The 27185-nt window shown below is 40.8% G+C and overlaps 1 protein-coding gene across 5 annotated transcripts in view; it reads left to right on the forward strand.

Moving 5' to 3' along the window:
• NFIA (nuclear factor I A) overlaps positions 1 to 27185 on the forward strand; it is a 413568-nt gene that overhangs the window by 323058 nt on the left and 63325 nt on the right. For 4 of the 5 annotated variants that reach the window (XM_088835345.1, XM_088835344.1, XM_055402527.2 and 1 more), the window contains exons 7-8: positions 1808 to 1936; positions 24630 to 24808. In XM_088835345.1, coding sequence (XP_088691471.1) covers positions 1808 to 1936; positions 24630 to 24808 — 308 coding nt within the window. The remainder of the gene's footprint in view (positions 1 to 1807; positions 1937 to 24629; positions 24809 to 27185) is intronic. The other variant, XM_055402525.2, reaches the window with a different exon arrangement.

Genomic DNA, 27185 nt, shown 5'->3' on the forward strand with positions numbered 1-27185 from the left:
CTAATGATCTTAGGACATTGGCATGGCATGACTTTGGTTACTGATTCAGCGAGCAAACAAATATAGCTAAAGTCACTTAGTGACTTGTTTCTAATTCGAGTCACATAGATATTGATCTAGAATGGATCTGATCTTGATTTGTCTAGTTTGTGTGAAAATCACACGCCACTTCATGTTTTCCTTACGTCTGTCTATGCAGATTTACTTACAGTTTGCAGTTTGTTTCTTTCCTGGGGTTAAAACCCCAAGTGTGGCTCTGTCCAGGCATCTCTTAGTAAAGCCACAGATAAAGCTGAGAACTGTAAAAGTGTTAATAGTTTACATATCTTCTCAGGCCACTTGGAATGTTCTAGACTGTTTGTCAGATAGCCTGAAAATAGAGGCAGGCAAAGCAGGCCAGGTCTCTGTAGTCACACTTGAAGGCTGTCTTGTAGAATCTCATCAAGGAAATCTGGGGTCAGAAATAAGGACATGTTTAGACATAGGCCAAACTAGCTAAGTTTCTGGACAGATCTATACTTACAAAGCACTTAGAATAGTAATAATACTTAGCAACTACTTGATAACAGTTACATGCTAATATCATCATTATTTTTATTATCTATTTTTTCAGGTCACCCAAATAATTCTCTGGCCATAGACAGAGCATAATACATATAAATATATAAGCAAAATGAGATTTGGTTCTTTGACATGAAATCAGATCAATTTTGTACTGCAAATTTAAAAGAGCCCAAATTTGTCCTGTGATGTGGAGACTAGGAATCATTTCCTTTATTTTTACATCCAAGTTTTCATGGTTTTAATTGGCACCCTACCAAACTGATAGATGCCTCTAGTTGTGTGTGTCAGTGTGGTTGCTGAGAACATTACACATGCAGTAATTACAGGGGACAATTTTTGCATGATTTTCTTCCTAGATCATTTGCTATGCTGGAAATGCTATGAAAAGCTTAGGCTATAGTACAAATACTATTTTTAAAAGCAAACTTTTATTATATAGTCTTAAAATAAAGTAATATATGTTCGTCATATAAAAAAACAAGCAGAAAAAAGCAGGGATAATCACTCAAATCTGACATGCAGAGAGAACTGCTATTATAGTTTATGCATATTTCTTTTCAGTTCTTTCTCTGTACATAGAAATACATTTTAAAATGGCATCACAGTGTAATATCCCATTTTGTAATGGCTTGCTATGTCTTTATCCTATGTCATTAAATACCTTTCCACTATCATTATTCTTTTACAATATTATTTGCATTGGCTATGACATCTTTAACCATTTAATTTTTATTTTTTAACTTTTACCTTTTCTTTTTTTCTATTATATTCACTGGGTGAACAACTGAGTTACCATTGTTGAGAATTTTTTAAATGTTAAAATAGCTAAATTGTATAAAATGTGCCTTGGCACTGAAGTAAAATAACAGGCAAGATGAAATGATTGCATACAAATCCTCATATGCTTCTATAGCCGTCTCTGTGAATGGTCCCAGAGGCCGCTGGCCCAGACAACTTTCAGGAAGCACTGGGAAAGTGGTGTTCCATAATTAGAGAAGATCAGTAGCCCTCAAATGGGCTGTGATTTAGGAGAGTAAGTTAAAAACAACTATATGCTGACATCAGGGGACCCTTCTGTTACCTGTTTGTTTCTATGACAAATTCAAACCAAATCAAAACCAAATCAAAACTTTTCCACTCACAGGTAGATTTCTTTTTTTAATTCTTTGAAGTTTGATCTTTTAGGTTGCATAAGCTGTGTTCCGTGATTTAAGTGTGCTTATCCTTTTATCCTTCCTGCCAGGAATGCCATCTCCAACCACACTGAAGAAGTCGGAGAAGTCTGGTTTCAGCAGCCCCTCCCCTTCACAGACCTCTTCCCTGGGAACGGCATTCACGCAGCATCACCGACCCGTCATCACAGGACCCAGAGGTGAGCTGCTTCACTGGCACCCTTGACTGTGCTTAGTTCATGACCTTGGAATGAGAGTAGTAAAATGAGAGTCAACAAGGACTCCCCCAGAGTAGTCCTGAAGGAAGTGAGTGTTCCAGTTTCTTATCCTCGGGAACTGCTTTGGAATTGTAGGGACCCAAGGGATTTGGTATCAAAACCTGATCCTTACCTCTTTCTTTGCTGGTGGGATGTTGCAAAGAGGTGGGAGGTAATTTGAATTAACCAAAATCAAATCTGTCTTAAGGGCTTTCCTGGTGGTTCAGACTGTAAACGGAGAAGACAACGGCAAGCCACTCCAGTACTCTTGCCTAGAAAATCCCATGGACGGAGGAGCCTGGTAGGCTGCAGTCCATGGGTCACTAAGAGTCAGGCACGACTGAGTGACTTCACTTTTCACTTTCACACATTGGAGAAGGAAATGGCAACCCACTCCAGTGTTCTTGCCTGGAGAATCCCAGGGATGGGTGAGCCTAGTGGGCTGCCATCTATGGGGTCGCACAGATCAGACATGACTGAAGCGACTTAGCAGCAGCAGCAGCAACAGACCGTAAAGAATCTCTCTACTATGTGGGAGACCTGGGTTCGATCCCTGAGTTGGGAAGATCCTCTGGAGAAGGGAGTGACTACCTACTCCAGTATTCTTGCCTGGAGAATTCCATGGACAGAGAAGCCTTGTGGGCACAGTCCATGGGGTCACAAAGAGTTGGACACTAGTGAGCGACTAACACTTCCTTATCTTAGAAACTGTGTGAGAGGGGCACTTGTGTGTCTGTGTGTGCGTTAGGTGAGTTTATTTTTGTGTAATAGCTTATTTTCATTCTCTCACCCTGCTGATTCCCCTTTCTTGAAACCTGATTTCAATATGTGGCATTTTGCATTGAGGTTGTTTGAATCACCATGTTGACGAGCCGTCTTCATTCACTCCTTTTGAAGTGGTAGATAGTTTGTCTGGTTTTCATTGCAATGTTTTCATTATTTTTGTCTCGTGTGCTTTTAAGTTTATTATTAAAATGTGTCCACAAGAAATATGATTTGTATTTCACATTAAAGACAAGCTTTAAACCTCAAGAGAATGTCAGCAAATCACTTAACTTGATCTTGTTGCAAGATGAAAATATTTATTAGTTTGTTTATGAAACTCCCACAGTAGGAGCATGAATAGCTGTAACCACGTTTGCTTTCTTCCATCAGATTTTTGTTTAGGTAAGTTTGTGATCTACCAGCTGCTATCATAAAACATCCTAGAAAGTTATGGTCTCTTGTCTCCTTTGACATACGCCTGGAGAAACTGGTATTTCTTGCATTAATCTCAATGTGAGTCCCACAAATCTGAATCCCTTTATGAATACTCTGTGCATCTCAGGGAAATACAGCAGTTTTGAGGGCTGGCCAATGTACATATGCAGAAATCACCTTGAAGAAAATAAGTATTTTGACTATTATATGAAACAGTGTCTCTATCCACAATTATGAAAGCTCACTTGCCCCATCTTTAAAGATCTTGTGATCACTGATGGAACTTTCTTAAGTGTCCTAATTATTTCACTTGTGTGTAAGAGTGAAAAATACGTGCATCCCCCCCCGGCCTAATTTGAAAACCTTGCATCTGCATGGGATTATGTGCTCCCAGAATGAATGTCTTTGAATGGGGCAGTGTGATGATATTATTCTTGTTGTCAGCATTCCTTAAGCATTGAAACTGTGGTGGGAGGTAAGAGATATGAAGATTTAGTCAGAAGATTTTTAGTCTCAGGGAGATAAGGCCGGTATGTTTCTCATCTTTTTATGATCAGGTTGACATGTTCTAAATGCTACATGGATCTTAAATGCAGAGGTTTCTGAAGGAACTCAGAAGAGGGAACTATGGAGGTTCCTTCATCCATCAATCAAGGATTTACTGAGTGTTTGTTACTGGGCAGACACTGGGAATTCAGTGGTTCCTGTCCTCATAGAGTGTATTGTCCAGTACAGAAAAATAAGCATTTAGAATATGTTGTGGAATGCACAGTTACTTTTCACTTTATATCATCTAAAGAACCTTCAAAGGGTAGATATTGTCAAAGTCAAATCTTAAAAGTCACTTGGATGAATGGAGGGCATTCCAAACAAAGAAAAGACTCCTGGTACACCAGGGCAGTAAGGGTTAGGAAGCAGCAATGCCAGCAATCAGGGTAGTTTGTTAAGTTGCCTCTTTCCATTTCTACTTATCGTCTGAATTTTTTAATGTCCTCTCCAATAAAATGGGGACAGTAGTACTGCTGAAGGAATTTTTTTTTCTCCCAACCTCACATTCTTACACAGAAACTACAATAAAACAATATTTGTAGAGACTCAGGGGTATAAGGCAATGTGTGTATGGTATCATTTATTCAGTAAATACTGAATGCTTTCTATATGTCTTGTCTTAAAAGTATAGATCTAGAAATGCTTCTAACACTTACCCGTAAGTGCCATGATTGGGAGCTTCTTCATGCTAAACAATTAATCACATTTGCTAAAATTATCCACACTGGGTTGAACCAGAGGAGACCTTCTTATTCTACAGAACTGTGAGTTTTGGTCTTCTGTCATACTCATGGAATTGTTTATAAGGAAAAGAGAAAGATGCCCAATTTAAAAATTATGGAAGAATTATGGAATTCCAAAGAATTTTTTCACCAGACTTCAGTATGGTTCACAGCATCCTCAGTTCTCCTTTCTGGGAAATCTACTCAGGAATCCATTCTTGTTACATCCAGCCCAACTTGGTCTGGTGAAGGGAAGTGGGGTAGTTGGTTTGAAATATTTCAGCGGCATCTTTGTGGTCAGCATGACAGAGCTGAGATAGGTTAACATAAGACCCTATTGGGCTAAGACCTTTTTAAAGGTTGGTGTTTAGACACTTGTTATTTTAGACATACTTGCTATAGGTATCATATTCCCTCTTATCCTTCTATGAACTGGTTGGAAAGCTAATGCTTAGAATGACATCACATCTGGGACTAAGAGTTGATGTTTTAGGAAGATAAGGCTGGATTTAAAAAAGGAGAGTCTGGCAGAGTGAGCCAGTGTAGAATAAATGTGGCATGTACATTAAGGAGAATTCAACCTCACATGTTCTTTTTACTGGAAGGAGAGGCTTGGCTTCCCTGGTGACTCAGATGGTAAAGAATCCATCTGCAGTGCAGGAGACCCAGGCTCGATCCCTGGGTCAGACAGACCCTCTGGCGAAGGAAATGACAAGTCTGTTCCAGTATTCTTGCCTAGAGAACCCCATGGACAGAGGAACCTGGCGGGCTACAGACCATGGAGTCACAAAGAGACAGACACAGCTGAGTGACTAACACTTTCACTTTCTACAATCTGAAATGGTAAATCATTAGAGAATCCAGATAGATGATCAAACTTCAAAAAGGCCAGGAAGAAGAGAAAGGTGTGTCCTTTATCAGGATCTTGGGGCACTGGGGAGGCTGTTAACTGTAGTTTTATTCATAGTCTCATGGTATAGTCACCTCTGGATAGCACCTAGGTTGTAAGACCTCTGCTGCCTTCCTTAAAATTCCTCATGGGAATACCTCGACTAGACAAACACCAATCAGCAGACAGTAGCTGTGTAATACACCCCAGTGCCCAGGCCAGAGGTGGTGTGCTAACAGAGTTACAGAACAGCAAATCCACCTCAAATTTCAATGAATTCACCAAATTCATTGAAAACAAGCAATGGTCCTATTTTTCACTGCAAAAATTAGCTATGTTTGGCAATTTGGTGGCCACCTTTTACACATGAAACCTCTCTTTGATGATTGCAAAGCTGAGGCAGAAAAAATAGAGCCTTGAGGGGAGTGAGTAAGTGCAGAAGCTAGGGTTGGAGGTCGAATGGGCTGCTGTTTGAATCCCATTTCCCACCACTTTTACCAGCTGTGTGAACCTGGCACATAGCTTTGCTTCTCTGAGCCATGGGTTCCTCATCTATAGATTGAAGATCTAATCTCAACCTCAGAGAATTATATTATATTATCTTAGGAGTAGATGAAATCATCTACTTACAGGCATGATCAGGTCATGCAAACAATTAAGTCACCCATTTTCATCAGGGCTTTGAAAGTCTCATGCTATCATGCTGTCATCCTGCCTTTGCCTGTCCACACACTGCCCATCCCAAGACCAATTCGGGTACCACTTTCTACCTGAAACCTGCTCAGCTCCAGCCAGGCTACCATCATCTCACAATCTGCAGACTCTGGGAGCCTCTCACGTCACATCTTCACACTCCCTACACCAACTGGGTCTTACTTTGTCAGTTCATGTACATGTCTTGTTCTTTCTCTAAAACAAAACCTCTGTGAGGAAGGATCTCTAATAAACACTTTTTGATACCTTCATTGTTTCTCACACCATGGATTTTGTGGTCAGATTTTACTTGAATGAATAAAAAGTATGCAAGTTGTACGTAAAAGGTACATAAGAGATATTCATCCCATTCCTGAAGCTGACAGGTTCTCACTGCTTCAGAAGGACTAAGGGTGACATATAGCACTTCTTTATAAGGAATATCCAAGATGAGGAAGAACCATGGCCTTTCATCCGAAGAAGGCCTTTGCAAGATTATGAAGTAAGGTTTATTAAAAACTATGGTGTTTCTTAGTTGACGCTATTCTAATCTTCTAATCTAAAACTGGAATCTAATTTTCCAGTTTACCTTGTGGAGGTAGGGACATGTGGTTTCTTAAAAAGAATCCCCTCTCTGATAGTGTCGTTGTTTATGGCTTTGATAAATCATTTAACGTTGTGACCTCAGTTTAGCCATCTCATGGGGGATAATACTTTGACAACTTACCTGGTGGCTCAGATGGTAAAGAATCTGCCTACAATGTAGGAGGCTCAGGTTTGATCCATCAGGTTGGAAACAGTCCCTAAAAAAGGGAATGGCTGCCTACTCCAGGATTCTTGCCTAGAGAACTCTATGGACAGAGGAGCCTGGTGTGTTACAGTTCATAGTGTCCCAAAGAGTCAGATACAACTGAGTGACTAACACTTATGTAGTTAAAATTAGGTGAAGAGTTTAAAGACTGTGGAATGCCCTACTGAGTGAGGAGGAGATTAAGTTGCCGTCAGGGTGTTTGTTACGTCATTATACGTCATTACAGTTACTGTGCGCTTTAAACGGAAAGATTGGGCTTTCAAAGATTTTCTTTTGGCAGTACTTAAAATTTCAACCGTAATAAAGTAATCATGACATTTCATCTTCTTCATGATAATGAAGAAAAATTATCATTTTTCTTTTTTCTTTCCTTTGCCTTTCTAAGAGTTGTAGGTTTGCCTGATAATTTAAAAGGGCCTGACTCTTTTTGAGAATTATTTGGAGTACTCATCAGAGATATTTTAGAATTTCTTAAAAGTTGTCTTCTCAAAACTTATGTTTCTGCCTTAAGTCTTTGCTATTTTCAAAAGCGAGATAATAGATGATACTTAATTTAAATGCTTAACACAAGGTAAAGCAACTCTGTGCTTTAGGGATCAATAGGCAGTAAGGAACCTGCACTATACACATTGTAAAGCAGAGGTTGAGAGTAATTGACAAATAAGCACCAATTGAGCTTCGTCTAGAGCCACAGAATTTCAGAATAGTGCTCTTGAAGTCTTCTGGTTTAATTCTTTTCCTGGATGCCTTAAGAATGTGTTTGGCTGTAAGTAACTGGAAATCTGAAACAAACATATGGAGTTTCCCTGGTGGCTCATTGGTGAAGAGTCTGCCTACCAATGCAAGAGACATGAGTTCAATCCCTGAACTGGGACAATCCCACATGCCCTGGAACAACTAAGTCTATGGGCCACAACTATTGAGCCTTGCTCTCGAGCCCGGGAACCACAACTACTGAGCCTGCATGCCCTAGAGTGAGTGATCTGCAACAAGAAAGCCACCACAATGAGAAGCCTGAACACTGCAACTAGAGAGTAGCCCCCCTTCACCACAGCTGTCACGCTGGCACCTAAGTGCAAACAAGGATTGAGATTTCTTTCTTATCCATGCTTTAGTGGATTGTTCTCATCCTCATGCTGTGACCTCATGGTCACAAGTAGCCACTGCGCTCCTGCCATGCATCTGCATTCCAAGCGTTTTAAAGAAGGGAGCAGGCAAGAGCCAAAAGTGCCTGCCAGGTCATTTTGCCACCTTTCATAGAATCTTACTCAGCATGATCAGAACTATGCCTCTTGATCACCTCTAGCTGCAAGGGATGCTAGAAAATCTAAGTATTTGACTGAGCACATTGCAGCTCTGTATGAAATTGGGGTTTTATAAGTAGGTTATTAGGAGAAAAATATTCTAGCTAGCAGTCAACAGCATAGTTACCATTACTCAGAGAAATGCGAAATCTGAGTTGGCCAGAGCCAAGACTAGAAATCTAGCCTCCAGTGCTAAGCCTTTTTCAACCTATTTCTACCTTTTTCTCCACTACTGGGAGAAATCAACTGCATTTATTTCAACAGTTAGTTTGTTTTCACAATTTTTATTAGTCAAGGACATGACATAGCCATTTAGATCTTTCGATAAGTATGATACAACTCTTATTATCACACTGAGTTTTTTTTGTAATAACAGCCATAAACAGATCATTTGACCTTTTTTTATGAGCCCATGAATCCTTGCTACTGGTAAATGCAGGGTTTCTGGTAGGTGCGAGTCATTTCAAAGATAGCTTTTGAGGTCAGTTTGACTTTTTTTTTAATATTGAAATTAGTGTGCAGACTCCCATTACTGTCTAGGGGCCTGTTAACTTTTCCACAAATATTTATCAAGTACTTACAGGGTACAAGGTGCTCTGCTACTTGTGAATAGAGTGGGGAATAAAGCTTGGATTCTGGCCTCAACTTGCTTACTTCCTAATAGATGGCAGACAAGAAAGCCAACCTGTATTACTGTGATGGGTACGCCCAGGGTGCTGCCAAGATCAGGGTCTACCTGATAGAACTGCCGTGGCAGTTGACACTGGGGGAGTCCAAACAAGTGTGACTTACCCTCTCTCAAAGAGAGTACCTCCTAGTTGTAAGCAGGCAGCAACAGCAAACAATTGTGCTTTTAGACAACTAAGCACTGAGGAATCCAGACACACAAAATGTGAGCAAATAGCCAAAGCCCCACTTCTTTATGGGTCAAAACATACACACACACACACACACACACTCACACACACGAAGGGATTTTAGAAGTCAGATTGCCCTGATTTTGAAGACATGTGCAATATGTATTAAAACAATAGCCATATAAGCCTAAGATACATTGTGCAGCTTTCAAAGAATCCTGCCAGTTTCTGTTCAGACATTTACATGCTCTATGAACCTCTCTAAATCCAGGATCCTCGTGGCCCAATCAAGGATCTTGCCTTTAGTGATGAGACATGTGAGGGTATGAAGTCAATAGTATCTCCCAGTTTGGCTAAAGATAATACACTGCAGAGAATTATGAGAATAAGATAACTTTCCAGGAAGTTGAGGTCACCAGGAAAGGTTGGAAGACTGGAGATTCATAGACAGTAATAGAGAAGGAAGAGAGGAGAGGAATAGTGGGAAGGCTCAGTCCTCACTAGATGGCAGGGCCATGAGAACGGGACCATGTCTTTATTCTTCCTCCTGAGATTCTGTATCTCTCAGTCTTGTGGATGGCATTAGCAAAGCGCTTAGTAGGTATTTGTTGAACGAGCACATAGATTTGATTGACAGCAAACAGAAAGTTTGGAAATAACAGGTAGTTCTTCTCATCCTCCATGTGTGATAATAATACCGTATTCAAATGCATGTATTTCATGGCATTTAGGGAGATGCATAGCATAGTGAATAAGTGCTCAAAATACACTTGTTGTTTACTCACTGTCTTGTCTGACTCTCTGTGACCCTATAAACCAAACATGCTAGGCTCCTCTGTCCTCCACTGTCAGTCCCTGAGTTTGCTCAAATTTTTTTCCTTTGAGTCAGTGATGCTATCTAACCATCTCATCCTCTGCCAACCCCTTCTCTGTTTGCCTTTTATCTTTCCCAGCATCAGGGTCTTTTCCAGTGAGTCAGAAAGTGGCCAAAGTATTGGGCTTCAGCAACAGTCCTTCCAATGAATGTTCAGGACTGATTTCCTTTGGGATTGACTGGTTTGGGACTCTTCAAGAGTCTTCTCCAGCACCACAAATTGAAAGTATCAATTCTTCGATGCTCAGCCTTCTTTATGGTTCAACTCTCACATCCGTATGTTTCAGTTCAGTTCATTTCAGTCGCTCAGTCGTGTCCGACTTTTTGCGACACCATGAATCACAGCATGCCAGGCCTCCCTGTCCATCACCAACTCCCGGAGTTTACCCAAACTCATGTCCATCAAGTCGGTGACGCCATCCAGCCATCTCATCCTCTGTTGTCCCCTTCTCCTCCTGCCCCCAATCCCTCCCAGCATCAGGGTCTTTTCCAATGAGTCAACTCTTTGCATGAGGTGCCCAAAATATTGGAGTTTCAGCTTCAGCATCAGTCCTTCCAATGAACACCCAGGACTGATCTCCTTTAGAATGGACTGGTTAGATCTTCTTGCAGTCCAAGGGACTCTCAAGAGTCTTCTCCAGCACCACAGTTCAAAAGCATCAATTCTTCGGTGATCAGCTTTCTTCCCAGTCCAACTCTCACATCCATACGTGACCACTGGAAAAACCATAGCCTTGACTAGACAGACCTTTGTTGGCAAAGTAATGTCTCTGCTTTTTAATATGCTATCTAGGTTGGTCATAACTTTCCTTCCAAGCAGTAGGCGTCTTTTAATTTCATGGCTGCAGTCAGCATCTGCAGTGATTTTGGAGCCCCCCAAAATAAAGTCTGACACTGTTTCCACTGTTTCCCCATCTATTTCCCATGAAGTAAATGTCCATACATTTACTCAGTTTTCATTAAGAGCTTCTATTTTCATGGACATTAAGGGAAATGCTGAGCTCAGAATGATTTTATTTTCTTTTTATGGAATATTTGCTGTGGTATTATAAATGTTTCTGCCCAAATGAAGGACCCTAAAGAAGGAAGAAGTCCCTGGTGCTCCATCGCTCTCATGACCTTGGCATCCTTCCGTGGCATACACCCCCTACCTAAGAAGTTGGTTCATTTAGCTTTCTTGTATCATATCAGCAGACTCCTTTGCCTCTTAGGAAATCTTTTTAACTTAGTTGTAGAACACGCTAGTGCTCCTTTCAGTGGAGCTGAATTTAATTTGTCTCTCCTGGTTTAGTGCAATTGAATCATCTCAGGAAAATGAGAAGCAATTAAGTACCTGTTGCTAACAAGGTGCTGAAATAATCTGCCAACAGATGCAAAGTGTTTATTTATTATTGGAGTATGTCATTTGAGAAAAACATGACGTTGTCTTTCAACAATCAGAATTGCCAGAATTGACTTTCAAATGCAGGCATCACAGACCTAACAAGTGCCACCTTTGAGGAGCACTGAAAGAGAACAAGAGGGCTTGTGAGCACTGGGCAAGGTTAGCTCAAGTGCCGGTGCCAGGTCTAATGGGAACCGTCGTTGATGGGATTTGAAGGAACTGGATGGTAAAGAGGAAAAGCAGCTTTTTAGCAAAGGCCCTTTAAGTCCCAGTTCAGGAAATTATTAAATTCATTAGCCAGATACTTACAGCCAGCTATTACTACCCAGCCAAAGGAAAAAAACAGTGCCAGCAAATGTTTTAAAACTACAACTAAACAAAAGTCAGGAAGCGTGTAATTAAAACTGTACCTTTATTGTATTGTAAAGAGTTTCACTGTGACATGGAAAATATTTAAAGGAGAAGGCTGTTTAGCTAATTTGTCTGCAAGTGAACTGCTTAGTGGAGAAGTACCCTAAATTAACTGTAAGGCCACCCACCGAGAGAGCCTCATAAAGGGCCGTGACTGCTCAGCTTGGTTTTGTGTAACCGTTCAATAATTACTAGATAAATGCATAACTAAAAGCTCTATTACACTAATAATTTGTACTGAGATAGATGTGTGGGACACCCTGCTGGGTTAATTTGTCATCCCCGCAGCAAACTTCTAAAGAGAGCCTTTCTGCAGTGCTATCTGTTAATATGTGGTCCCAAGGAGGACAGGTTGGAGCAGTAAGACCAATTGGCTCCTTAATCTCTTAAAGAGGCAAAATACAACCCCCGCAACCCCGCCGCCAGCTGGGTGAGCGCCTGAGAAAGAGTAGGGTGATTGGTGATTAACCACGTGGACCCAGATGGAAACACATTTGGACAAAAGGAGCGGCTCTCCCTTGGAATTTCTTGCCCCTTTCTCTCTTACCTCTCCCTTGCTCTCTTCCACCTCCATCTCCTTGTCCCTCAACCTAAATCCACACATATAGACACAGTGAAGGCACTGGTTCTGGGCAAGGTTTCTTTGAAATCATGTCATTGATAAGACTTCTGGGTACTGCTTCCACTGTAAATCATATAAGCAGATAAATCCCTATCAGGCCTTTCTAGTTGAGCTTAATATAATGTTGATTTTATGTTTAGATTCATTATTTTTCTTTTTTCAGAGTAGAATAAAAAGTCAGTACTGGGCTTGGATCTCCCTTTTATGTGGAATGTTTTCTTCTATCACACACTCATACACTTGCTCTTTTAAATATGAAGCTCGCATTTAAGCTTTAATGCAGGGATTTCAACCTCCCCGATTGACAGAACCATAAATCATGTTAAAGTTAAGTGAATTACCGTAGCATGGAACTGTAGCTTTAACAATGTTTATGTAGTATCAGCTTATCATTCACGTAGGCAAAGCGGGGTGAGCACTGGTACTCGAAATGGGAAGGCACAGTCCTGTTAATGTGGCTGCAGTATCACTCAGAGTCACCCATTTCATGCCACATCCTTTGTATTGTTGAAACAAGTGGATTCAATCACCCACGTGAATGGATGGCTTTTTAAAATGTGTATTTCCACAGTAAATTTTACATTTGCCATTTCTTAGTATTAAGTAGCAGTTACTTCCTCTCCATCCCAAGCGATTCATTTTTCCTATGTACAAAACACATGTGAGGAACACCAGAGTGGACAGGCTGTAGTACAGTAATAAGGGACCTATGAGGCAAATATCGTGAAAGGAAATAAATGGTTTGACCTCTGAAAAATAATTCATATGGGATCAGAAGAGTGCAATGAAAAGCACATGGCTGTGGAGTCTGACAGAATAGAATTCAAATGCTGCCAGGCCACTCAGGATCTTCACAAGCTTGTGCCAGACCCTTGGCCTCTGCTGGCCTCTGTTTTCCCACCTGTATGAAACTCTAGGGTGTTAATAGGAGGAGGAAGTGACCTTACATATGGAAAGGGCCACGTATGTGAGCAGTATGTTACTAAACGTTAGCTGTCTCAGATTCCCCATCCCCATTTCTTTTGCTGTCTTTTTATGTGGTTCTCTTGAAACGATTCTCACTTCTCATTCCTCACTCCTCAACTCCAGCTTTCTCTTTTATCTGCTCCTGTGAGTCCAGAAGGTGTGTATATTTCTCCTCACTAAGAGGAGTCCTATGGAAGTCTTCCAGGAGCCCCTGGAAGAGACGGGGCCTCAGGGACATGAGCCAGCCCAGTTACACCATCCCATCACTCTCGTTTGGTTGGAAGAACGGGCGAGTCTCCCTGGGTGGGCCGGTGAACCCCCTACCATGATGACTAGCCCACAGCCATGGTGACAACTTCACTTTGACTTGTCTTCATTCAGGCATGGCTCTTACTAAGGGATAAGCACCATTGTTATTTACATAAATCAAATCAACAAATAATTTTTGAGAATGTACTATCTGCCAAGCACTGTGCTAGGCCCTAGTGAACAAACAAGCCTCTCCTGCCCCTCAACCTGAAAGACCAGAAGAACAAACAATTGTTACTCAGATGAGATTCATGAATTAAAGAAATGGATAATATAGCAAGATATTAAAAGTATTTATTTGTGTCAGTTTGTGTGCATCCATTCGATTGGTGTGCAGTGTGGATTTAGGAAACCTTAGTATCCCTGAGGGATATCTGTAGACCTTACCGAATCCTCAAATTCCTGAATACCATAAGGGTTGTTGAATTGTTGCATACCCAGTAATGCATAAGCCCCTGACCTTCTTGGTACCAGGAGCCACTTTCATGAAAGACAGTTTTCCTACAGACTGGGATATAGGAGATGGTTTCAGGATGATTCATTTATATTTATTGTGCATTTTATTTATATTATTATTACATCAGCTCCACCTCAGACCATCAGGCATTAGATCCCAGAGGTTGGGGACCCCTGCAATAATGAACAGAAGACATGTTAATAAGTACTCTTTCAAGTGAAATATTCTTACAAGTGAAAGAACCCAACCAGATTGCTTAATCACCTCTCCAGTCTCCCCAAAAGAAAAGGCTGAGGGTTTGTGGCTTCAGGTAGAACTGGATCCAGATGCTTAGGCAATACCTTCAGAAATCTGCCTTTTTATCATTCTCATATCTTCTGTCCTCTGTGTGAACTTCATTGGCAGGCTGAATCTCCTCAGATCACAGCACTGATGATATGAACAGTTCCAAGCTTAATTCCCACCCTTGTAACAGTCCCAAGGGAAAGAGAACAGCTCTGTCACAAGAGATCTAGGGAAGCCCAACTCCTTCTTGGATGCTCCGAGTGGCCTAGTGTGGGTCATTTGCTCACTTTTAAAATAATCTTTATGTTTAGAAGATAGTGATCTGATTCCCTGGTGGCTCAGACAGGAAAGAATCTGCCTGCAATGTAGGAGACCTGAGTTCAATCCCTGGCTCAGGAAGATCCTCTAGATAAGGGAATGGCTACCCACTCCAGTATTCTTGGCTGGAGAATCCCATGGACAGAGGAGCCTGCGGTTGCTATAGTCTATAGGGGTCACAAAGAATCAGACCAACTGAGTGACTAACACTTTAAAAGATAATGGGGGAGGTAGCTGGTGTGGCAGATGGTGGCCCCACAGGGGTTACAGTGTTGGTGACCCTGGCACACAAGCCAGGCAGTGGCAGCATCTACTTTCAGACCCCACCCCCGCCCCACCCCCATCCCAGGGCTGCAGGTGAGGCTTCAGGAAAGCGCCAAGGGAAGGTTATGGTCAGGTCTGACCTTCTGGAGCTACGGAAGTGCCTCAACCTGAGGAGTGGATCCTGGAGCTGTTCCCCGGCCTCTATGGCTGCCAGGAAGAGGGGATCCTGGAGCTGGAGACTGATGTGAATGAACTCCTGGGTGTGGAGAGTGATGAGACCCAGCTGCCAGGGTCAAGGAACTGCCAGTTGATTATTACAAGCCCACTGAGGCCTCTGTCTCTGGCCTGCTGGAAAAGATCTGGGGCATGCAAAAGCACACCCTGGAAAAAGACAGTCCTCCCACAAAACAGCCACTGCCCCCTAGTCTTACAGCAACAGCAGTACTGGGGACCTGATGTCTTGAGCAGGACTCCCTGTGCCTCTGGCCCAGAGGTCTCTTCCCTGACATTAAAAATAAAGGTAATAGGTTTCTCATTGGAGTGGCCTGGGTTCTATGCCCACCCACAGAGCTGGGGGGAGGAGGGTGAAGTCAATGACATAGACTGAGGTGGAGGGAAGGCTGTTATCCAAAGATACCTTCAAGCTTTGTTTCCAGAAGAACAGGTGAAGGAAGGACTGCTGGGCCGGCAAAGCTGATAGCTGCCCAGTCCAGGAGATAAGAGCACAGCTGTCCTGTGCCCAGGGCAGCAGGATCGGCTCTCCCACCAGCCAAGTGACTTCATGTTGCAGGTGGGGCTTGAAGAGCACAGGTCGAACCTTGGTCTTAGAAGAGTGACAGTCCATGCCAGGGAACTCCAGGTCCATGGGAACACTTGAGAACAGTTCAACTCTTTTTAAAAAATTATTTATTTACTTGGCTGTGCTGTGTCTTAGTTGTGGTAGGCAGGATCTTTAGTTGCGGTATGCGGGATGTAGTTCCCTGACCAGGAATAGAACCCAGGCGCCCTGCGCGGGGAGCGTGGAGTCTTACCACTGGACCACCAGGGAGGTCCTCAGAACAGTTCAGCTCTTGATTCCCAATGGTCTTGTGCTGCCACATGGCGCTGTGTGATCCTGGTTGCTTTTAGTGTGTCTTGACTCATCCTAAGAACCCGACTAATGAATAGCACAGAGTCCAGCACTCTGTCTGGGACGCAGCCGATTCTCAGCACACACTCTTTAACAGTGTGAGCCTGCTATCCACCAGGCACCCACATACACTAATCCTAACTCTCAGAAAAAGCTCTTAAAGTAGTGCTGTTTTATCCAATTTTACAGACAAGGATATGCAAGTTAGAAAATGTTACATAACTTTTCCTAGGCTCACATAGAGAGTGAATGATTTCAAAACCCAAAATCAGTTCAGTTCCGTTCAGTCACTCAGTTGTGTCCGACTCTTTGCGACCCTATGAATCGCAGCACGCCAGGCCTCCTTGTCCATCACCAACTCCCGGAGTTCACTCAAACTCATGTCCATCAAGTCAGCAAGATTGCCGGGAGAAATATCAATAAGGTCAGATATACAGATGACACCACCCTTATGGCAAAAAGTAAAGAGGAACTAAAATGCCTTTTGATGAAAGTGAAAGAGGAGAGTGAAAAAGTTGGCTTAACGCTCAATATTCAGAAAACTAAGATCATGTTATCTGGTCCCATCACTTCATGGGAAATAGATGGGGGAACAGTGGAAACAGTGTCAGACTTTATTTTTTTGGGCTCCAAAATCACTTCAGATGGTGATTGCAGCCATGAAATTAAAAGACGCTTACTCCTTGGAAGGAAAGGTATGACCAACGTAGATAACATATTAAAAATCAGAGACATTGCTTTGCCAACAAAGGTCCGTCTAGTCAAGGCTATGGTTTTTCCAGTGGTCATGTAAAACCCAAAATAGTCGAGCTCTAAAAATCACACAGACATTGGATTTCCATTTTGCAGCACAGAAAACCAAGGTGCTTAGGAGGTTGACACAGAGCTAGCTGATACCCAGCTCGGGGTAAACTTTGGTACCCTGACTTCAAACACTGGCCCAATGCGTCTCATACTTCTCCTTGTGTGAAATTTATCAGCAGTAGGAATAAATCCCTAAATCCAATAGAGTGAATTCAAAGGAGGGTGCTTTGAAACCTGTGCTTTAGTAATCATGTTACTCAGAAATAGGGCCTTGAACTTCAGTGTATACCTATCAGTTGGGTGGGGGTAGTGGGAAGAGAGGCCGTGAATCAGTCATTGCTTTTTTTGTTGTGGGGTTTGTTTGTATTGGTCTTGCATTTTTTAATTTTAAATGACAGCCAAGACTTGCAAACAGCACAGGTCCCAGCACTTGGTAGGCCTCCCATAGGCTAGAGAACCTCCATGGAACTTAGTGTTTCAAATTCCAGGTCGTTGGAGGATTAATTCTCTGTTAACCTATGTGATCATCCAATCTATGGTGGTTATTTTTCCCTTAAATGTTTTGATGTATCTCTTCTTCATCTCTTGTCTTATAGTATATCTTGCGTGTTACATAGAAGCTCAAGTTCCCTTCATGGAACTGAATCTTGTCAACTTTGCTTATTAAACAGTCCCCCTTCATGTCTTCAATAATCACAGCTGTTGTGTGGTGTTTGTAGGCATTTCACATTAGCCGTCATGGCGGCTTAGTTGATTCATGCATAAATATGGTCTATTCAGAGAAGAGGCCCTGTCAGTACCAAAAGGCTAGGGCTCTATCTCACAGAAAGAGCTTGAACTAGTGCATTTACTCAGGGTTTTTTTTTTTAATTGAAGTATAGTTGATTTATAATGTCATGTTAGTTTCATGTTAGTTCCATTTCAGTTATATATGTATGTGTATATATATATTTTTCTTTTTCACATTCTTTTCCCTTAAAGGTTATTACACAGTACTGAATATAGTTCCCTGTGCTATACAGTGGATCCTTGGTTATCTAGTACTTTTCTGACTCTTATGTTTGACTTGACAGGATATACACATGGATGGGGCTTCCCCAGTAGCTCATAGGTATAGAATCTGCCTGCAAAGCAGGAAACGCAGGTTCGATCCCTAGGTGTGGAACATCCCCTGGAGAAGGGAATGGCAACCCACTCCAGTATTCTTGCCTGGAGAAGCTCATTGGCAGAGGAGCCTGGTGGGCTGCAGTCCATGGGGTCGCAAAGAGTCGGACAGAACTGAAGCTACTTAGCGTGCACGCATGCACATGCACATGGGTCTGGGAAACCCGCACACACCGAAAGCATGTTAATTCATAGTGAAAGGGGTCAATCAAAGAGGATGATGGCTAGTTACTGGGGATACAGAAGGCACGCGGTTTGCTTTGGAAGCCTTCAAAAAGATCAGGCGTCAGCAGGAAGTCCAGCTGGGAAAAGGACCAGGTTTGGTAGGCAGTGGGTAGGAGGAACAGAGATTGTCTGGTGCTCAGCTCACAGACAGAGCGTTGCTGGTATTTGGAGAGTGAACAGGAGTTATGTTGGTCTACCCCCATGGGCCATTAGACTATGGCCCACCAGTCGAATCTAGCCCTCTGCTTGTTTCTCAAAAGAAAGTGTTATCGGAACATTTTATGGCTATGTTCATTTATTTATGTGATATTTATGGCTGCTCCTACATTGAGAAATTACAGCAAAAACCATGAGGCCTGCAAAGCCTAAACTATGTCCTCTCTGGCCTTTACAGAAAATGTTTGCCAACCCTGCCTGGAAAATCCCATGGACGGAGGAGCCTGGTAGGCTTTAGTCCATGGGGTCGCGAAGAGTCGGACATGACTGAAGCGATTTAGCAGCAGCAGCAGCAGCAGCAGTCTAGACTATAAACCAGGGCCTTTGAGAAAGAAAGGTCTTTAAGTAGCAAAAATTGATCTAAATTAAAATTTTAAAAGATCTTTGCTACCCCTCACCCCTCGCTGTATTTTTTAAATTTATTTTTCCAAAAGATATTGGAATTTGATCTCTATCCTGAACTTCTACCTTAACTCAAATAGAATAGAATATATCAGTTATCTTGGAAGTCTACTGTAACAGAAAGTTACTTTGTTTGGTAACAATAACATAAAAATACTGGTGTTTTGCAAGTCATCGTGAAAGAGCATATATTTCTCTCATTTGACATACCCACATTCTTTCACACGTATTCAGTGATGTTAAAGATGCGTTTTGAAAACCTTGGTTTGAGTCAAAGGTGTGTTATTTAGAAAAAGTTTCCACCTCCTAAAGGCTTGAAAACCATTGCTAGTTGCTTGTTCCTTGTGTCTCTGTTAAAATAAATCCCAGAACTCCAAACTTCTAAACTTTCGTGAATGGCAGGTCTGACTCATGAATGATGTATAAATTAGAGCTATGGACCAGTAAGATTTCTCAGCTTTACGTAGGCTATCATGGTGTTACATATTGTGGTTTTGAATTTCTAAAGAAGCAAACTCCATAGTAGTTGACAACCCAAACAATTCAAGTTCCATTTGCCCTTGTGGAATGCTTTTTTTAAGTGCAGTTTTTTTTTCTTCTACTTTCTGCTCCTTTTAGAACTGTGCCTTATTAAAAATCTTTACTTTTAAATATGAGTAGTCAGGATTTCTTAATGCCACCTTGTACTTTATGGAAATGGTTATTTTTGTCTAAATAACCTCTACTGCTGAAGACAGATGAGTAGTTTTTCTTGTAATGGTGCTAACAGACAGAAGCAGTTTGGAATTTCACCTGTTGCCACTGACAGTGTCAATTAATGGTAAGACTGAAGTTTCCCAAATGCCAGGCCTTGGGAGTGGTCATTCGCTCTGTGGGCAAAGACGACTGTGTAACACCATCTTACAAGCACGCTGCACCTGAAGGAGGATTTGATTTTACTGTTTGCATTGCTCTCCTAACAGCTTATCTTTGGAGCTTCCCATAGAAGAGAGACTAGGATCTAAGGGCTGATGCCGGAAAGCAAAAACTAATATGAAGTGAATCTAATTCTCTGTCCAACCCATGAGAGTCTGCAGTCGTTCCTGGACGAGAAATTACGTCAATATCAAGCCTAAATGGAAGAATATATTTCAATCATGAATTCTTGGTTTGAGAAAAATATAGGAGAGTTATTAGAACTTTTAAAGGTTCTGTTTGGGCAAAACTGCTGGCAGTGGTAAAGAGAGGTGATTTTCTTTTGTCTCTTTTTTTTTTCTAAGACTTAGAATGAATTAGAATGAAATACAAGATACCAAACCTATGTGGCCATGACTCCCTGGCCATCTTTGAGCTGGAAAATTTGTCCATAAAGTCTCCTCCCTGTAGTGGACTCTCAGACCAAGAATCAGTTGTTGGACCTTAGAAGTTTCTCAACATACACAGTAATACAGTAATGACTTTGACCTTCTCTTCCCCAGTCGTAATCAATTATGTCTTAAAGGAGGAAGAATACTTTTAAGTTAAATATATATATATATATATATATATTCAATAACATTTAATTTTAAACTTTTCCTCTTTCAAACTAAAACCAAAGAGTCTTTTAAATAATTGGGGCCACAGTGGGGTGGAGGTGGGGGACGGTGCACAAACAAGTAAACCAACCTGCTGGACCTGCTCTCTTGTTTTTAAGTATTCAGTAATATGATCATTTTGCAATAAATAACTGAGCCTACACCTCTGGGAAATTCTGGGTCTCTGCTTCTTTAATTGTGGCTACTTTGTTCAGATGTGTAGGCAGTGCCATTCCAGCCAAAGAAACCCGATCAAATTTCCTTTCTTCCCATCTTATTTGTATTCTTTATGAAAAGCCCAAACAGTTGTTTGAAACAAGGCTGGCCTCTGGTTAAAGTTTAAACTAGTAGTGAGATCCATCTCAAATGGAGTGTTTGTGACACTTTTTGCTGCTCCTGGCCTAGGGTACTAAGAGTATTAGACCCCAGAAGCAGCCAATTTTGTAGTGCCTTTTAATACACAAAATTGTATTAACATCAACATGGATACAGATGGATGCACTGCAATAAACTGTAACCACTTGAGAAAAGCCTTTATTGACTCTCAAGTAAATAATGCACATTTTAAAGGATCTAAATATGCATTTACATAATGTGCTATAATTTTTTATTGTGTCAACTACTCACACACACACATCCATAAGAGATGTTTTTCTCCGTCAAAAATTTGGACTCATACCATTATTTTGTGCATTGCATTAGCACCATGCCAGATTCACAATGGTAGTTCCTCTTCTCTAGGGCCTGAGCTGACCATCTCAAAATACAGTTAGTCAATTTTGCTGATTGAGTAATTGGTTGGTTAATTTAACCCTAGTGACACTTTCTAAAATAATTTGTGACCACTTGTTAGAAAACTTAGGCACACTAAACACATCTAATCCAAGATAAAAGAGAAATGAAATAGAGAAGGAAAACCAGATTTATACATGGCTAGAATCTTAATCTGAGCTTTACAGCAATGAAAAAACCCAATGCAGTCTCATTGTTCAGGAAAAGAATGCTACTAGAAGGTTATCCAGAGAAATCACATGTATTTAATAGTACTCCCTCACAGCTCACAAGTGAAGAATCCACCTGCAATGCAGGAGACATGGGTTCAATCCCTGGATCAGGGAACTCCCTTTGAGAAGGGAATGGCAGCCCACTCCAGTCTTCTTGCCTGGAGAATTCCATGGACAGAGGAGCCTGGCAGGGCTACAGTCCATGGGGTCGCAAAGAGTTGGACGTGACTAAGCGACTAACATACATGTATACACACACATACACACAACATACTTTGTGATGTGTGTAACACAACTGTTTTCTGTTTGAAGAAATGAAAGCACAGGATCTTGAATGATTTATATCCTGTTCCAGTGAACTAGTGGCTGAGGCAGACATCCAAGGCATGAGAAAGTAGGGGTTGTGGAGAATGACCCTTTGAAATGCAGACTCAGCAGTTGTCTAGTTTGAATCTACAGGCTAAATGATTTCCTGGTATTAATTAAGAATTAATTGATTCTTATAAATCAACCATTATAGAGTTAACTCCACATAGTACCATGTGTTTTCAGGTTTGTGTTACAATAAACTGTATGACACAAGGAAAAGGGGAATAATTTTTTTAGTAAAATGTAACAAAGAAACTAAGGTCCACATTTTAGTTGTTAGTGATTTTCTTTTACATATTTATCAACAAGAACAGTAGCAACAGAAAGGGCAAGGGTGTTGATTAAACAATTAAGGGAGGAGTTTCATGGTCCCGTTAAGTTATTTCCTCTCAGGTTTCTTTAACTTTTATCTGTGCAATCTTTGCTCAAGCAAATTTTTCCCTTGGACAGCATTCTCTGCTGGCCACCACAATTTCATAATCTCACAACCATTCATCACTTTCCACTTGAGCACCTGAAGCATTGCCACTTTATTATTAAGGTCTGCTTCCTGTAGGTTCTTGACAATGGAGGTGCCACCTTTGTGTTTGTCATGCTGCAAAAGTTGAGTGTATCACTTCATTGTGCTCAGTACATTCCCAGGCTCATTTGGGAAATGCCACATTCCATCTCTAACTAGAAACTATTTAGTCAAATACAGGCCACTGAGTGAAAGTTTCTTTCTACCAGCAAAGACGATCATACCATATTAGATGAAAAAATTCCTTGGGTTCTTTAAAGCCTTTTCCATCGTAAGAGATGGCTCGAGCCATTTAACTTTCTAGCTGCAGACTCTAACTCAGAGATTATAATGAATTCCAAGATTTATCACCCAGTGTATTAAGTCCTGGGCTTCCCAGGTGGTGCTAATGGTAAAGAACCTCCCTGCCAATGCAGGAGACATAAGAGAACACAGGTTTGATCCCTGAGTTGGGAAGATCCCCTGGAGGAGGACATGGCAACCCACTCCAGTATTCTTGCCTGGAAAATCCCATGGACAGAGGAGCCTGGCAGGCTACAGTTCATAGGATCGCAAAGAATCAGACATGACTGAAGCAACTGAGCCCACATTTTAAGTCCTATGTTTACCAGTTTTTCTATAAGCTCCATGGCTCTTTGCCAGGAAAAATTTTTTAAGTTTATATTTATTTGTATGGCCACTTCATTTATTTCTGTACCACTTATATATCTGACCATTCATTGTACCATCAGCAGACATTTACCGAGTGCCAGACACTGTTCTGGGGATGTGACAGTGAATCCGTTAAATGGATGGAGAAACTGTTTACTAAGATGGTGAAGAGAGAAGAGCCAATACGAATTGGTTTTATTCAAGATGCCCTCTCTTGTAGGACTGAAGACAATTTTGTATCATCTCAGTGTTGTATCCCAAGCCCGTAGTAAGAGCCTAGGAATATTTTTGGATAGATTAAAGGTTGCATGAATGAAGGAATCTTATCAAGTCATCTGCATGGTATGGACTGAGCTGTTGCTCCCATTCCAAACTCCTGTTTCTACTCTTGAAAAACTACAGATGCCACTCAAAACCTCAGAGTTCTTGCCACTCCCAATTATTAGTCAGAAAATGCCCCAGTCCTACAGATACAGTAGAGAACAAAGAAGCCATGTCCAGGGATCAATAGAGATGCATCCTTCTTTGACAGTCCTCAGCCTTACTGATCAAATGGTGGTGGAAAGTGTGGCCAGTCTTGCTTACTTGCTCTTCAGTTTTATTGAGTCATTCTCAATGTTAGGAAAGTGTTACTTTCCAAATATTTGGGTATTCGTTTGTTTTCTCTTTGCAGGGACTCCTTGAGTTTAAAGATTTAAACTGCAAAAAGTAAGGAAAAACAAGTGCTGTCATCTGCTGCTACTTGGGAGCTGTCTCTCTGGCCCTCTTTGGGAGATGAGAGCTGCCATGCTGGCATTACTTGGTTTGTGTCTTCAGCCGGTCCCAGGCTCTCCTCTTACCCTCCAGCAGGCTTTACCAATCACCCTCCCACATCAAGGGCAGAAGTCTTCCAAGGCAAAATTATTAAGCACTTCACATACAGTTTTTTAGCCTAATATAATATTCTTCCTAGATCAATGAAACAATATATAGATTCAGATATAAGGGAGTGATAGTTGTCTGAGGCTTTAATCAGTTTGTATGAGCAGAGGGCCAGCAATTTAGCAGGGGTCACTGCCTATCTCTGCCTGTGGGTTCCCCTGCTCTAACTAACATCTATGCATTTCAGAGTTTGGCTTTGAAACCCTCCATGTAAAGTGAGGCACCCAAATTGCCTGGGTTCATTAAGTGATCATTTACTACAGACTTCAAAAAAATTTCATCCTGAATTAGTCCCTAGAAATTTCCTTGAAAGGGGTATAAGAGCTTTAACAATGAATTATTGTCTATGGAATGCTCAGCATGAAAGGGGATCCATATGTGCAAACTAGAATTTGTCATATGTAATGTCAGTTAAATCAGGTCTAATCTACCAAATACATTTTTTATTGCCTGCTTCATTAAAAAGGCTCTTAAGGTAATGAATAATCTTCAGCTTCACCAAGGATTATTAATGCCTTTATAACTCATGTCCACTGAAAATAGAAAGACAGCTTGAAACTCTACCCTAATCTAACCTCCATGTTTGTCTTAGAGCTTTAAGGAAGAAAATCTATCAGTCCTCTCCAGTATTAAATGCTGTCACACGAGCAGTTACTGTGAATGGAGTCCGGAGAAGAAGTTTGAAGAGGAGGTTGGATCTGGTTTAAATGCTGTGGCAGAGCAAGTCTTTCTCTGTTAACTCTGATGTTTTGTTTCCCTGCAGCGAGTCCACACGCAACACCGTCGACTCTTCATTTTCCGACATCGCCCATCATCCAGCAGCCAGGGCCTTACTTCTCTCACCCAGCCATCCGCTATCACCCTCAGGAGACGCTCAAAGAGTTTGTCCAACTTGTCTGCCCTGATGCTGGTCAGCAGGCTGGACAGGTGGGGTTCCTCAATGTAAGGAAAATTCTTTTTTTTTCCCTCAATTTCTTTAGAAATATTAGCCAAATGTAAAAATAACAAGGGGAGACCTTATGACCATGTGACGTGGTGCTCCAGTGTCATGCTGACTGACTACAGGCAAATGTCATATTTATTCTAGATTGTGGGAAAGTTAGCTTATTCTAAGAGGGATTGGCTGGGATTTAAAAACAGTGTTTGTGTTAACTTCGCAACTGTCAAGTTTATGGATATAAATCATCTCAAGGGTGAACTGTATAACCTTCTAAGGTCTATGGGCAGATAATTCCACCTCCTGCACACTAACCGAAGGGCTCACACAGTTAACAAAATAGAAAGACCAAATAATTTTAAATAATGATTTTGAGTGGTAGGGAGAGGTAAGGGGAGGAGGGGGCACAGATGTTTCAGATCAACTAAGTTGATATTTTTTAAAAATAGTCTTCTAACACTTTACATCAAGTTGACCGGTACTTGAACTCAAGATGCTCAAAGTAGTTTATTATAGTTTGCTATTTCTGCAAGTAGTTATCTTTCCCACTTATCTTTATGTAAAGCTAAACAGTCTTCAATAGATTTGAATGAAGATTTTAATTTTTTTCTCAAATAAGCTAAATCACAAACTGAAACAATATTCCTAATGTAAAAGTGATTTTTTTTAACTTTTTATTTTGTATTGGGGAATAGCCGATTAACAATGTTATGACAGTTTCAGGTGAACAGCAAAGGGACTCAGCCATACATATGCATGTATCCATTCTCCATCAGACTCCCCTCACATTTTTTAAAAGTTACAAATTTTGTTTCAAATGTAGAACCAAATGTTTACAATGGATAGCTATATCCCAAGGCCAATAATAATAAATTGGAAATAATGAACAGCATACAGCCAAATGTAATTTTCCTTTTATCCTAATAACTGCACATGAAGCCACAGATGAACCATAATTATGATTGCCTAATTTAGAATATTTTATCACACCATTCTATCACTGATTTTCTTGCTTGAAGAAATACCTGATTCTGCATATCTGAGACAGAAAAGGCAGCTTTGACTAATGTCTGGTGATGTGTTAGCAGATACATTTCTGTCTAGACAACAAATCAATGTGGAGCCTTTTTTCCTTTTGCTTGTGTATTCATTTGCCTGGCTTATTCTAAAGCATTCACTTATGGACTTTTAGCCCACTCAGAAATAACACAGGCAAGTTTGTTGGCAAGAAAGCACAACATTCTGACTGTCAGATGAGATTGTCTTTGAGGAACAATACTAAATATATAAGTGAATGTTGATGAGGGAGTGAGACTTCCTCTGTAGAATTATTAAGCTTAAACTTAAAAGCCTGGGACAGCAGCATTTCCTTCAACTGAATTTTGATTCAGGACTAGAGCTGAAATAGGAGCTGTTATTGCTGAGTGAACGATGTCACTGAAGACCGGAGGCAGAAAGGCCACTTGGGAAGCCATGAAAAGACTGAAGTGATCACCAGCATCAAGCATCTGACTTTCAGATTTCTAACTTCTTTTTTAATAGTCCTGACACCATCCTGTATAACTGTCAAATGCCCAGTTTTGCATTTTGATCAAAATTTTATAGGGTTTAAAGCAGGTCTCTTCATGGGACTATGTTGAAAAACTTGAAAATAAATGGATTTTATTGCTTTCTTCAGAAGAAAACTTTCCTTTTGTTAAAGAGCTGTTACTTGGTTGTTCTAACATCAGGCAGCCAAATAAATATGACTCTTACGGCATATGCTTATATAATTTAAATCAAAATTAGAAGTGATATTTTTCCTTAGCAGAATTTTGACAGCTGAATTCTAAAGTTTCTGTGCCTGATGTTATACAATATGTGAAAGAAATTTTTTATGTTCACTTAACATATTTATTAAATGTTATATAATATCAACTTTGAAGAGTGAAAATAAAATATTTTTTAATCTCAAATGCATATTTAGGAAACTTCATTATGTCTATATAAATAGGCATGATGGAATAATTCTGCATTCTATAAAAACTTATAAATTAAATTAATATTTAATAATCATGAGAATGATGACAAAGGTCACAGTTAGTACCGAATCAAAGCATTCCAAGCACAAGTAGGCAGGTCATTTCATAGAATCAGATGCAAAGAAGGTCAAAGTAATTCAAGAGATAAGTTTAGGATACGTGGAGCATGTGTGCCTAAGACTGTACTTCTGTGGAATGTCTTAAGAACAACCTACATTTCGTCATCCATATGCTCTTATGGAAGAATTCGAGCAGCTAGAATACTTCGTATTATGCATAAAATGTGCCTAGCGCCTAACGAATCCTTTGTTTTCAGAAGCAGCTAATGGTTCCTATCTGTGTCTTCTTTTTCCTGTGCATG

Source organism: Moschus berezovskii, chromosome 4 (assembly GCF_049115385.1).
Source record: "Moschus berezovskii isolate FMDL1 chromosome 4, NW_MosBer_1.0, whole genome shotgun sequence".
In the NCBI taxonomy this organism is placed as follows: domain Eukaryota; kingdom Metazoa; phylum Chordata; class Mammalia; order Artiodactyla; family Moschidae; genus Moschus; species Moschus berezovskii.